This window comes from Ornithodoros turicata, chromosome 8, assembly GCF_037126465.1.
Source record: "Ornithodoros turicata isolate Travis chromosome 8, ASM3712646v1, whole genome shotgun sequence".
Classification (NCBI taxonomy): Eukaryota; Metazoa; Arthropoda; class Arachnida; order Ixodida; family Argasidae; genus Ornithodoros; species Ornithodoros turicata.
In genome coordinates, this window is record NC_088208.1 from 21,502,377 (window position 1) to 21,514,841 (window position 12,465).

Below are 12,465 nucleotides of genomic sequence, written 5' to 3' on the forward strand. Positions count from 1 at the left end.
AGAGAGGACAGCAGGAATGAGTGGGGGCAGGGGGTTAGTATGCGTCTTGGGCCGACTTCAGGGGGTAACTGTGCCGACATTCGTCTGGAAAGTCTGCTGGAAAAGCCAGGGAAAACCTCAGACAGCACAGCCGGAGACAGGATTCGAACCCGTGTCACCTCCCAGTCTCGGTGTGACTGCCTAATTTTTGAGGTGGTTGTTTGATAAGTGTGGTTCATTACATTCATGAACGCATTGCGCTAAAAAAAAATTCTAAGTGTCGTACTTGGCGAGATAATACTAAATCCCTTGAAACACAGGCACGCGTCAAACTCTGACGTCAGCAGAGCTGGAATAGTAGTGAGCACGTGACCTTTCTCGCGCTGCCTCACTGGCGGAGGGAGACTCACGCAGTGACGTGTCAGAGCCGGATGGGTTCCGGTACTCGTGGTGCCGATTTTGGATTGGATTGGATTGGATATGAAAGAAAAATATGGAGAGGTTAGTCCCGACCAAGTCAGGACTGGCTACTCCAAAACGCTGATTTTCTGCCCGGTTATTTCACCCATTTGCTGTAGAACTTGGAATGTCCGTTCACAATTCAAAAACAAAACAAAAAACGTAGGAGTTTAGAGGATTCCCACTCGATCGAGTTAGTGAATATAAATAACTTTGCTGGAGTGCATAATCCCACTCGTAATGCAATGGCAATTGCCGAAATAAATTCGCGAAAAATCCGTGGAAATGGGCCCTTGGCTCCGCCTATTTTTTGATGGCTCATAGTTTGAGCGCAAAGCTGCGAAGAATGGAGGTACAGTGCCACACGAGGGGGGAAAGGGCACAAACCTTCCTGACGGAACAAACACGCACGGTGAGTGCGGGATCAGAGCTATCTTATCAAAAATGAGATCACTCGACGGCTTGTAACCCTTTCCCACCTCGTGTGGCGTGTCAATATAACCTCCTGTCTTCGCATCTTTGCGCTCAAACTACGAGCCGTCAAAAAAGAGGCGGAGCCAAGGGCTCATTTCCACGGATTTTCGGCGAATTTATTTAGGCAATCGCCATCGCATTACGAGTGGGACTATGTGCTATACTGAGTAAAATGACCACGCGGACCCCATTTCCGCAAAGAAAACGTTAGGTTGCCCTGGGAAATTTCGGAGTCCACTTCAAGAAATTAACTTTCCGTCAATTGAAATTAAATAAAAATATTACCAATATGCGGCAAAAGTTATTGGCAGAAAAAAATCACTTGACCACATGCCTCTCCGGGGCTTACGTTTTTTACTATGAATTTCTATCATGGTTGGTGGACCACCCTATATAATTGTTGTCCATCACCTGTTCCGGCCCTGATGGGCTGGCAGTATCAATCAATCAATCAATCAATAAAATTCACATCGATACGAATAACGAAACAACTCAAGAAAAAGGTGCTGACGAAAGGGTTCGAACTGGACCCTCCTGATTTCCGGTTCGTCGTCTACACAAATAAACTGTCTTTCACGTCCATTTGACATAACCTGGGACGAAGTCTGGCAACTCCTTCAACATGCACTCTAGCAATTTAAACGGAGCTCGTACGTCTAGAATGCTCCCAAAAAAAAAAAAAGAAGTGGAGATAAACGGACAGCACTGAGCGGCAAGAACGGAAATTGTTATGTTTTCCGCTTCATGCTTTGAAATCTTATCCCGGAGTATAGGAGACGGTATGATGGGAAAGTGACGGACGCCACGACAAAGAGGAGAAAGAACGGGGCCATTGTCCACGTCCACTCTTAAAATCACAATGAAAAGGGAGCTTTCGCGGTAATAATTCTGCCACTGCTATACATCGGCGTCCAGGTAAGTAATTCAAAAGGACGCGGAAGAGTTGGTTTTATTGCGCGCGTGACATACTCCTTGTAGAACGGAAAGGAGGGGGGGAAAGGAGGGGGTATTATGGCCAGCGCAATAGAAGGAAGTAACGTTACACTGATGCAAAATATACGTCATATACTAGTAACTGCTACAGATAATGCAACTATACTTTGCCAAGACAAACGGTCCCTAAATATAAACTCTTATATAGAGAGACGTCCACATTGTTGTACTTTGTCCACTTGAAAACAAAAATACGTTTTGTTACTGTACGTTGTTTCGTCCACTATTATTTTGCTGTTGCACGTTATTTTTAGAGGTCTGCGCGGGTACGTAATTCTCGACCTGCATCCACCCCACAGACGCGGACATGGTCTCTCATTCCGCACCCGCATGAATTGTGATAGAACTAACTTGCACCCGCACCCGCGAGTCGTGCGGGTATAACCGCAGACCCGCACCTCACGTGGAAGGGCAGCCGAGCAGCATAATATTGAAAAGCACGAAAGCGTATGCGCTGGTTTAATTGCACTTTTTTTATAATAAAGTGCACAAAACGATTGAGAAAAACAGTCATAAAAAAAGATCTCAGTTGTCTCGCGACGTAAACCCCCAATTATTATTATTAAACAAATATATACAAAAGCTCCAGAAGTCCAGCCCTTTACACTTTTATTTCGCGAAAAAGCTGTTGAGAAATTGTATATCATCCACTTTAGTCGGCATGAGGGCTGTCCTCCTCTCTTTGAGAATATGCCCAGCCATAGAAAAACGACCTTTCACTATATATAGGCGCTCTCGATGCAGGGATACTGTACAAACGGAGCAGCACCTGCTAATAAAGGAAGCACCTTCTCGTGGTCTCTCCTCCATCTTAGGAGATCGCCAAGATCGCTGTCGCCACCTTGTGTCGTGCCTAGAAGGCATGGATGCGGGTAATGCGGGTGCGGACACCCGCACTGCCCGCGGGGGGAAACGCGGGTGTATATCCACGTTTTGCCCGCGACCCGCATCAAGTGACACTTTCTACCCGCAAATTCGAAAACGGTGCGGGTAACCGCGGGTATACCCGCACCCGCGCAGACCTCTAGTCCACTCGAATTTTTGTTACGAACAGCTCATTTTAATACAAATACATTGTGTGCATCGTGTTACCAACTTCACACGTGTTCGCACGTTTCTCTCTGTCCCTGCACTCTTAGAAATCAACTTCACCGCATAGCACGCTCCTAGCCAACCATAATCTCCAATGATATCGTTATCAGCCCTGATTTGTTGAAAACGGGAGGCGTACGCCTTTTTTGTGACAATTATGAACAGCATAAGTGTCACAAAAAAGGCGTACTCCTCCCGTTTTCAACAAATCATGGCTGATAACGATATCATTCGAGATGATAGTTGGCTAGGAGCGTGCTATGTGGTGAAGTTCATTTTTAAGAGTGTGTCATTGTGTATCCCCGTTGAATTTGCTTTCTCAAGTTTTGCGGGTTCGAACTCTTCTCAGAACGCGCAGTGGGGTACGAGTTGCTTCGACACATTGACTCGCGACGTAATTAAGTCGCTAACTATTAGGCGGGTCTTTTACGACACTGGTCGTCTGAGTTGTGATGAAACGAGGTGTTATTATTTTATTAGTAGTATCATTTCTCTGCGGCTCACGCCTTACTCATATGTTGAATTTTCCTGTTTCAGCATAATTAAATACGTTACAATTCCTGCGGTGAAATCACGACCTACTAGATTGTAACAACCACGTCATAGGCACACCTTCCCAGCACCGCATTTGGAAGCTAGCGGTGGCGCCACTCATCGGCCCGGTTACTGCTTCCTCAATTTCTGCACTACTTTGTACTTCAACTTACCTTGGTATTTTTGTACCAGCGGTGGACGTCCAACGAGAGATGCTTCTTTCTATGGTTGATTATCATCATTCTACGCGTTTTCATAGGAGCTGTTGCTGTCGTCTGCTACGGTAGTCGTACACTCTTAAAAATGAACTTCACCTCATAGCACGCTCCTAGCCAACCATTATTTCGAATGATACCGTTATCTGCCCTGATTTGTTGAAATCACGGGGCGTACGCCTTTTCTGTGACAATTATGAACAGCATAAGTGTCACAGAAATGGCGTACGCCCCCCGTTTTCAACAAATCAGGGCAGATAACGATATCATTCGAAATAATGGTTGGCTAGGAGCGTGCTATGAGGTGAAGTTCATTTTTAAGAGTGTACGTCCTCATCTGCACGTTCAAAATTCAAATTTCCATTGTCCAATCATGATGTAGATCCCGCGGGCCGATGAGTAGCGCCCCTAGCGAATCGTGCGGACGGCTTCCTCACAGGGTTTGCCGATTCTGACATGGTCGTTATAATCTAGTTGGTCGTGGGTGGAATACCTCGTCCCATGGTGGTGGTGGTGGTGGTGGTGGTGGTAGTGGTGGTGGTGATGATGATGGTGAAAGTGAAAGGGCTCGCATCGTTGTGCATGTAGCTGTTGTTGTTGTGCACAAATCACATCCTCACCTGTACGACCTGATACGCAAAAGTGCACGCGAGGCAGTGGATCGGATCGGACCTGATCAGATTGGATTGGATTGGATTGGATTGGATTGGATTAAGGGATACACCAGGTACTGCGTCTCAACTGTTGTCTTCTAGAGATAAACTGAAGTTCAGTGCTAACCTTTTCAGTGACTTTCATCTTTCATCGTTGTCTTCTACTAGGCTTCCATGTATTACACCAGGCCTGAAAGGTCCCCCCGAAAAAAAAAGGTGTGCCATGTTTAGTTCGCTTACCTACCACATTTTCCTCTCTACATGGTGCAAAAGTCCGTTAAGCAGAGCGCGATCCCCTACGGGAAATAGTTATGGTATACCTAGCTCCTTCCACTTTGTCAATTGAATGCTGCAGCTTCTCAAAGTGGTTTCAAGCATTGTCTGCAAATTCAAGCAAAGTGTAATCTGGGCAATTACTTGTGTAGTTAGATAATTGTGTTAATAAAATATTGTGAACAGCATTGTCTGTGCGCCATCCATGTGTACTTTGTTACCGCTGCGCCTTCGAATAAACGTCATATCGACTGAAATTAGAGGCAGAATGCTAATTCGAAGTAATTTAAATGCTAGCCGTCGGCCAAAGCGTGCTGCGACAGCGGATGACCATATACACTCTTAAAAATGAACTTCACCGCACAGCACGCTCCTAACCAACCATAGTTTCGAATGATATCGTTATCTGCCCTGATTTGTTGAAAACGGGGGGGGGGGTACGCCCTTTTTGTGACAATTATGAACAGCATAAGTGTCACAAAAATGGCGTACGCCCCCCGTTTTCAACAAATCAGGGCAGGAATGTTTTTATTTTCGAGCATGCTCAAGCAGACACCCCTCTCACCCTAAAGGAACAATCAATAGAGCAGGTTGCATCAAAACATGTTCTTAACCTCTGCCCCCTATCTGTTGTTTCGAGTGCTGATAAATTCTTCGATTTTCCTTGTATAATCAATAGATGCTTTACTGAGGCAACCATCCCCTTCTTCCCGGATAAATCTAGCCTCCTCATCTAGCCTCCTCTGAGCATGCTCGAAAATAAAAACATTCCACTTGGTTGCAGTTCAGTGCCGGTCCTTGTCGTTTTATCCTTCGTCCTCGTCCTACCCAGCACTGAGGGTTTCTAATCATTTTTAATTTAAATATGTTCCAGCTACTGCTGGAATTGAAGTCTTAAAGATGTGTGCCACAAACCACTATATTATTACTCTTAGACATGTTACAATGCTTTACACTTGTTGCCATCCAACGACATCGCCACCATTTTGGACCACGTAGCGAGCGCCATTGCGGCGTGCACGTGAACTAAATTTGGCACAAGTTTTCTATGAGCCCACCGCGAAGCTTTCAGGCCCGGTGTAATACATAGGGGCCTAGTCCTCTGTGTGAACACAACGCAGACACTTTTGGGTCTTCGAAGTACCTCACGAGGCTGTTAACTACTCGGATTTGAATCATGTACCAAGGATTCATAATTGGCACAGTTGTAACTAAAGGAGAATGATATCAACGTGAATGACGGTATACGACTGAGGCAAAAAAACCCATTGTGCACATTGTAACGGAAGGGGCGTGGACCTCTATCCAGTAACCTGGGTCAGACTCGTGCACATATTTCTGCATTGTTTCCATTGAACGCTAGGGGGCCCCCCGATCGCAAAAAATTGAACCATTGTTCGCTGCACCTTTGATTAGCCTTCGACACTCCGGCGTCGGAGAACAATAAAGCACGAATTCCAATCGGAAGGAGAAGATGCCCGACAGAGGGGAGTGAGAACAAAAAAACTGGGACGAATGTCAGCTAGCTCAGCACGCGACGATTGCAGACGACAGCTCTTGAGAAAGTGCTCCGCTATCGTAGAGTTGGGTATATCGACCATGAGGATAAATCGAAGGGTAATACTAGGTGATGAGTACACTCTTAAAAATGAACTTCACCACATAGCACGCTCCTAGCCAACCATCATCTCGAATGATATCGTTATCTGCCGTGATTTGTTGAAAACGGGAGGCGTACGCCTTTTCTGTGACAATTATGAACAGCATAAGTGTCACAAAAAAGGCGTACGCCTCCCGTTTTCGACAAATCAGGGCAGATAATGGTATCATTCGAGATGGTGGTTGGCTAAGAGCGTGCTATGCGGTGAAGTTCATTTTTAAGAGTGTAGCCCGATTAATCGAAACCCATTCCCGCCTCTACTGCTCCGCCTAATTCCGATGCATTTCCTCTCGCTGTATTGGCTCGATCCTTTTTCTGAAAACGTAATTATATGAAATCGTAATTAAAAGTTCATTAGTCAAATTAGTGAAAAGTAATTAGAGCAACGTTCCACACAGTAAAAACGGATCTCCACCGCATAGCATCCTCCTAGCCAACCATCATCCCGAATGACAACGTTCTCTCCCTCGATTTAATGAAAACGGAGGGCGTACGCCGTTTTTGTGGCAATTACGGATTGCATAATGCCACAAAAAAGGCGTACGCCCCTTGTTTTCAGCAAATCATGGGAATTAACGTTGTCACTCGGGAATCGGGATTACGGTTGGCTAGGAGCGTGCTATGCGGTGAAGTTCATTTTTAAGAGTCATTTTCATTTTTAGTCGTGACACTGCCCACATAAATGAAGCCAAGAACGGCAAGACGGTCTCGTCACCACCACCACCATTTTTAAGAGTACAGTGCTAGTGTGGTCATAAGGCGGCGCACTCAAGCAAGCATATAGTCAATTATTGTACTTTTAAAAACTTCGCTCTAAAAAAACAAAAACTGACAACAGTTCGTGCGGAGAGGCATAGCCTTGGCTAAACTATGTTGTATTCGCTCCTAGCCGGGCGGTGGCTTTTCTTTTTTTTTTTTTTTCGGAGCAGTTTACATTTTGATATTGCTATCCGAAAAGCATTGGTCTTGGTCCGAAAGTCTTGGGAAGTAATTATAGTTACTCAGGATGCAACCGTAAGAGAGCCTGGCCTTCCTCAGAGAGTAACCTTCAACTTTAACTTAATTACTAATAAATCTACGATTTTTATATGTATATACAGGGTGTCTTTTTTTAGGCGATACAGATTTTTCACACAAAAAAAACTATAAGGTTTATAGACATGCAGTTTTCATTTCTATCATCTCTGGGCCGGCGGACGTTCTTGGCCATATGTTACTCAACCGTCAAATCACTAATTACCTAAAACTCGTTAACTAACTTTTTAATTATAAAAGCTACGAAGTTGTCCCAATGAGAACATCTGTTCCTTTCGGTGACCTGATATCGTAGCCGTTTTCAGAACAAAAATCCGTTCGGTAGATCGTCCACAAAAAAATTCGAAAAGGAACACAATTTTTTTCTTTATTTTCTTCATTGCGCATCTTCCGAGACGCGTCTTTCCTTCACCCCTAACGTGAGAGGGTGAAGGAGCCTCATCCGTCGAAGATGCCGCAACAGTGCCGCCTCATACGTCGGAGAGGAGCTTTAACTTGCGGAAAGAAAACAAAAACACATGTAATCGGGCGACGCTATCGGAACTGCCCTTATCTTGGGCTTCATTTTCTGTTAATCTCTTTCCAGGACGCAAGAGGCGACAGTGTGCTCTTTCCCCCTCTCACATTGGGAGTGAAGGAAAGACGGGTCTCCGAAGATGCGCAATGAACAAAATAAAGAAAAAAAAACATGGTGTTCCTTCACGAATTTTTTGCGGACGATCTACAGAACGGATTTTTGTTCTGAAAACGGCCACGATATCAGGTCACCCAGGGGAACATATGTTCTCATTGGGACAACTTCGTATCTTTTATAATTAAAAAGTTAATTAACTAGTTTTAGGTAATTAGTCATTTGACGGTCGAGCAACATTTGGCCAAGAACGTCCCAGAGATGATAGAAATGAAAACATCATGTCTATAGCCCTTATAGTTTTTTAATGAAAAATTTGTATCGCCTAAAAGAAAGACACCCCGTATATATTATTCAGACTGGGGCAGCGCCCCCAGCCTGCTGGCTGGCATCAGCCCCATCTCATCATCGTCTCTTTATGTGTGTGTGTCAGTGCGGCCTATTTTTCCTTTTTTTTTTCTTTCGACTTCTATTCCGTTCTATATATTATTTTATTTCTATTTATATTTCTATGCGTAAAAATCCCTTATTATATTTAGACTATAATTATCTATAATTACTAGCCAGTTAATCTAATCGCACGTATCCTGCCGCAATTTCAGAAACCGTTTCAATTTTCCTTCGCTACCTGTTGCCGACCGCTATTTGTTGCTCATGCAACTATCGGATTGGATTGGATTGGAAAAGAAAGAAAAATATGGAGAGGTTAGTCCCGACCCACACTCTTAAAAATGAATTTCACCGCATAGCACGCTACTATCCAACCATTGTCTCGAATGATATCGCTATCTGCCCTGATTTGTTGAAATTGGGAGGCGTACGTCTTTTTTGTGACACTTATGCTGTTCATAATTGTCACAAAAAAGGCGTACGCCTCCCGTTTCCGACAAATCAGGGCAGATAACGATATCATTCGAGATAATGGTTGGCTAGGAGCGTGCTATGAGGTGAAGTTCATTTTTAAGAGTGCAGTCAGAACTGGCTACTCCAAAACGCGTTTGTTGGTAAACAAAAAGAAAGAAAAAGGTCAGCTACGAAAAATAGGACAAACAAACTATCGGAACTAAAGCTCTGCTCACCACTATTCCGAAACAAGCGAATGACGTGACAATGACCATTTTGATTTCCAAAGCCTCCACGTGACATCAACAAGTGAAGAATTTGAAAATTGGAAGGGAAGTAGTCGGAGCACAGTACTTATTTTACTCTCACGGCGGCCTATAGTAGTATTTGTTCTAGTTTCCTGTAATAGCAAAACCTTTGGCAAGTACAGGTAGGTAGGTAGGTAGGTAGATGATAGAATTTTATTTTTCATCCACTCGTGATGAGCGAGGAGACCAGGAAAAAGCTGCTTTCCTGGTAGCTTGACAGGTCTTGTTGTAACATCTGCTATTCCGTGTACAGCACACAGTACCGTGTGCAGTTGTTCAGCCTGGAACCGTTTCTGAAACATAATGGAGCAAACTTCATTGCCGACAGAAACATAGTGCAACAGCACCCTCTCAGGTGTAACTTGTACAAGTTCACTTTTCGCTTGCGGAGTTTGCAGAATCTGGAATGGAAGTTATCGGAACGTGAGTTCTTGCTTTTTTGCAAATTCAGAAAGTATAACTGTAGAGTAACCAAATTTACTTCAGACTATCTTCACCAGGTTGCTGAATTCTCCGCTTTTCAATGTAAGATAACTCAATTACGACATCACAAGTCACTGTTTGTCCAGATTAACTGTAGCTATAGATTACATTTCAAGGTAACCAAAGACTGGTCAACACTGGTTAGTATGTCGTCTTGCAACAAGCTGTTTATCGACGATATATACTTCACTATACATGAAAAAGCTCGGCTAACGATGTGATGTCGTCAACAAACATATTGCATAACAATGACCGAGAGTAATATAAACTTGTCAATTTTTTTCTTTTTATAATCAATCAAACAATCAATCAGTCAGCGAGAACCCCGATATTGGAATACTAGATCGCATACCGTAAACTGATACTGAACATAACAATGGCTTCATATGCCTTCTGATACCTCCTCCTATATGACGGTCTGCAGAACGATTAGTGAAGGAGCTGTCTTTTCCTGTATTTCTTCATAATTTTCTGTGTCTCTGCTGCTTTTATCTTCCTTTTGTTTGCTTTTGGGAATAGCAAGCCTACATCATGGCTAACCTTTCCATTCTGTTTTCTCTTCTTTTTTTTTTATCAGCGTTAAACATATCCCCCTTCATATTACTTAAGTAGCTCCCAAAAGATAGATAATTAGACGGAGGTACACATTATGAACTCGAGATTATTGGGGTCATTTTTAGAGAAAACTTATTTGGTACGGCAATAAACACACCAACCGCCTGATGAACACAGGAATAATAATAATTGGAAGTAGATTGCACGGAAATTGGGTTCCGGTTCGGGCAGTGCTTGAGAGGGAGACTACCTGAACACAGGAAAGAACACGAATGGCCGTATGAATAGATGTATATGAATATAATAAATGTATGTCTTGTACCCATTCGTAATTGGAAAAGAAAAGAAGTTGCAGTATTCTCGACCACAGGGAACCTAGAAAGCCATGCTCTATGAACTGCACAGGCTATAATTAATTATTATTATCGTTATTATTATTATAATAATAATAACTTGTCCTGGTCTTGCCAACAACAACAGACCAAGTGGCAATGTGGCAATAAAACCTCTATAGCCCAACATTGTTATTGTACCTTTCAGTTGAGCCTATGAAATGAAAATATAATGCGTTTATTTGCGCAAACTGCCCTGTTAACGGGGTACAATAACAATGTTGGGCTATAGAGGTTTTATTGCCACATTGCCACTTGGTCTGTTGTTGTTTGCAAGACCAGGACATCCTGTCCACGGCCCCACGTGCCCTGTCCCACCTCCAGTGATACCACGTGGAGCAACCGCCTTTTGACGGTACGCCTTAATCGGCCAATGCAGCAATTCCTCTCGTTTTCGCTAGCTCCGTGACCCTCGGTTATACGTATACCCCATTCGAAGAGTATACACAGCGTTGCCCACACCTTTTATAATCACGACTACTGTTCCAGCACCCATCAAACTCACAAACGACGCAGCCGAAACTTCCAGAATCGTGAACGTTGCCTGGTCGTACACTCGGGCGAATACCTACGGAGGCAAACAGGATTCCCCCGTTCTAAATTGCACCAGTTACGCCCCTCCGAGCCCCCCTCCCTCCCCCGGTGCCCCCCCCCCCCCCCAGCGTGTGCCCTTACCATTCTCTAGTGTCACACCTTCATACCTTCTTCATTCGCATAGCGGCGAAAAGCCGCCAAAACGCTCTCTCCGCCAATCGCTGGAATGGCATCCCTGACGTAGCAACAACAAACACGCGGCAACGAGTAGTCACGTGGTACAGCCATGGAGTGTGGGAGCGAGGGTAGGCTCGCTCGCAATAGCAGACGACCTGTTAGCGAGCGGCAAGCAGGTTGTTGTTGCAGTCCGAATCTGTCGTCTGCGAAATTTGGTGCAGTTGGAAATGTGATGTTGGTGTGTGTTCTTTTGCTGTGTGCGAAGAAAGTTCCAAGTTTTGTCCTCTCGGGATTTAGTATGGAGTTCTGCTGTGCGCAAAAATGATGAAGTGGAGAGTTCAGAAGAAGAAGCCTCCGCTGAAAGAGGAGGCGGAGGAGAAGAAGCAACCTTTGAGCGACAAGCCAGAGTAAGTTCATGTTTGGAATTGGTCCGGGGCTATCGTGTACGTTGTTCGTGCTGCGGCAGAATAAGAAAACAGTTGCGCAACATTTTCGCCTGTTTTTTTTCACCCGCGTGAGATTCATCGGAATTATGACGAACTTTCGGATGCCCAGGACAGTCTTTCCAGCCTAGAACCGCTGCGTGTGTTCCAAGGGTGATAACACTTGCAGAAATCAGTATTATTTTGTTGCAGGAAAATTTATTAGACGTCAATACTTGGTGACAGGCACACATACATGCACTCCCCACCACATATCATGTACAATCACTATCTACAGTCATTCCGGCAAATATTTACATATACTACTATCAAGTAATACTTTATTTCAGAGCCATTGCAATACATCACACTAATACTTCTGCGCATTACGCGGGCAATGCTATTATTACATTGATACTCAACCCGGAGGTGGAAGAAAAATTAGAAAAATACACAATTTGTGTACTACTTGGGAAACATCTCACATCATCATCATCATCATCATCATCCATTCATCTATGTTGTTGTTGGACGGTTATTCTCCAGTTTTATTCTAGGCGAATGGTAGGCGCCCTGTTTGTGATGAAATGTTTGCGGGACACAGGCTTACGAAATTAGCAACAAAGCGCACCGGTGACACTTGAAAAGCACGGCTTATGACCTCTCAGCAAGTATTACACCGACTAGCACATTATAATACACGCTATACTCAAATTTTTCTGTATCATAATACAGATACAAATACGCTCACAG

General features: G+C 44.1%; 2 protein-coding genes across 2 annotated transcripts in view; one reads left to right on the forward strand and one right to left on the reverse strand.

The window, feature by feature from the left end:
* LOC135366666 (uncharacterized) overlaps nt 1–12,465 on the reverse strand; it is an 83,002-nt gene that overhangs the window by 18,823 nt on the left and 51,714 nt on the right. The window lies entirely within an intron of this gene.
* Nucleotides 11,456–12,465, forward strand: part of LOC135366064 (uncharacterized) — a 43,163-nt gene continuing 42,153 nt past the window's right edge. Inside the window, exon 1 of the mRNA XM_064598711.1 lies at nt 11,456–11,697. Coding sequence (XP_064454781.1) covers nt 11,612–11,697 — 86 coding nt within the window. The 5' untranslated portion in view covers nt 11,456–11,611. The remainder of the gene's footprint in view (nt 11,698–12,465) is intronic.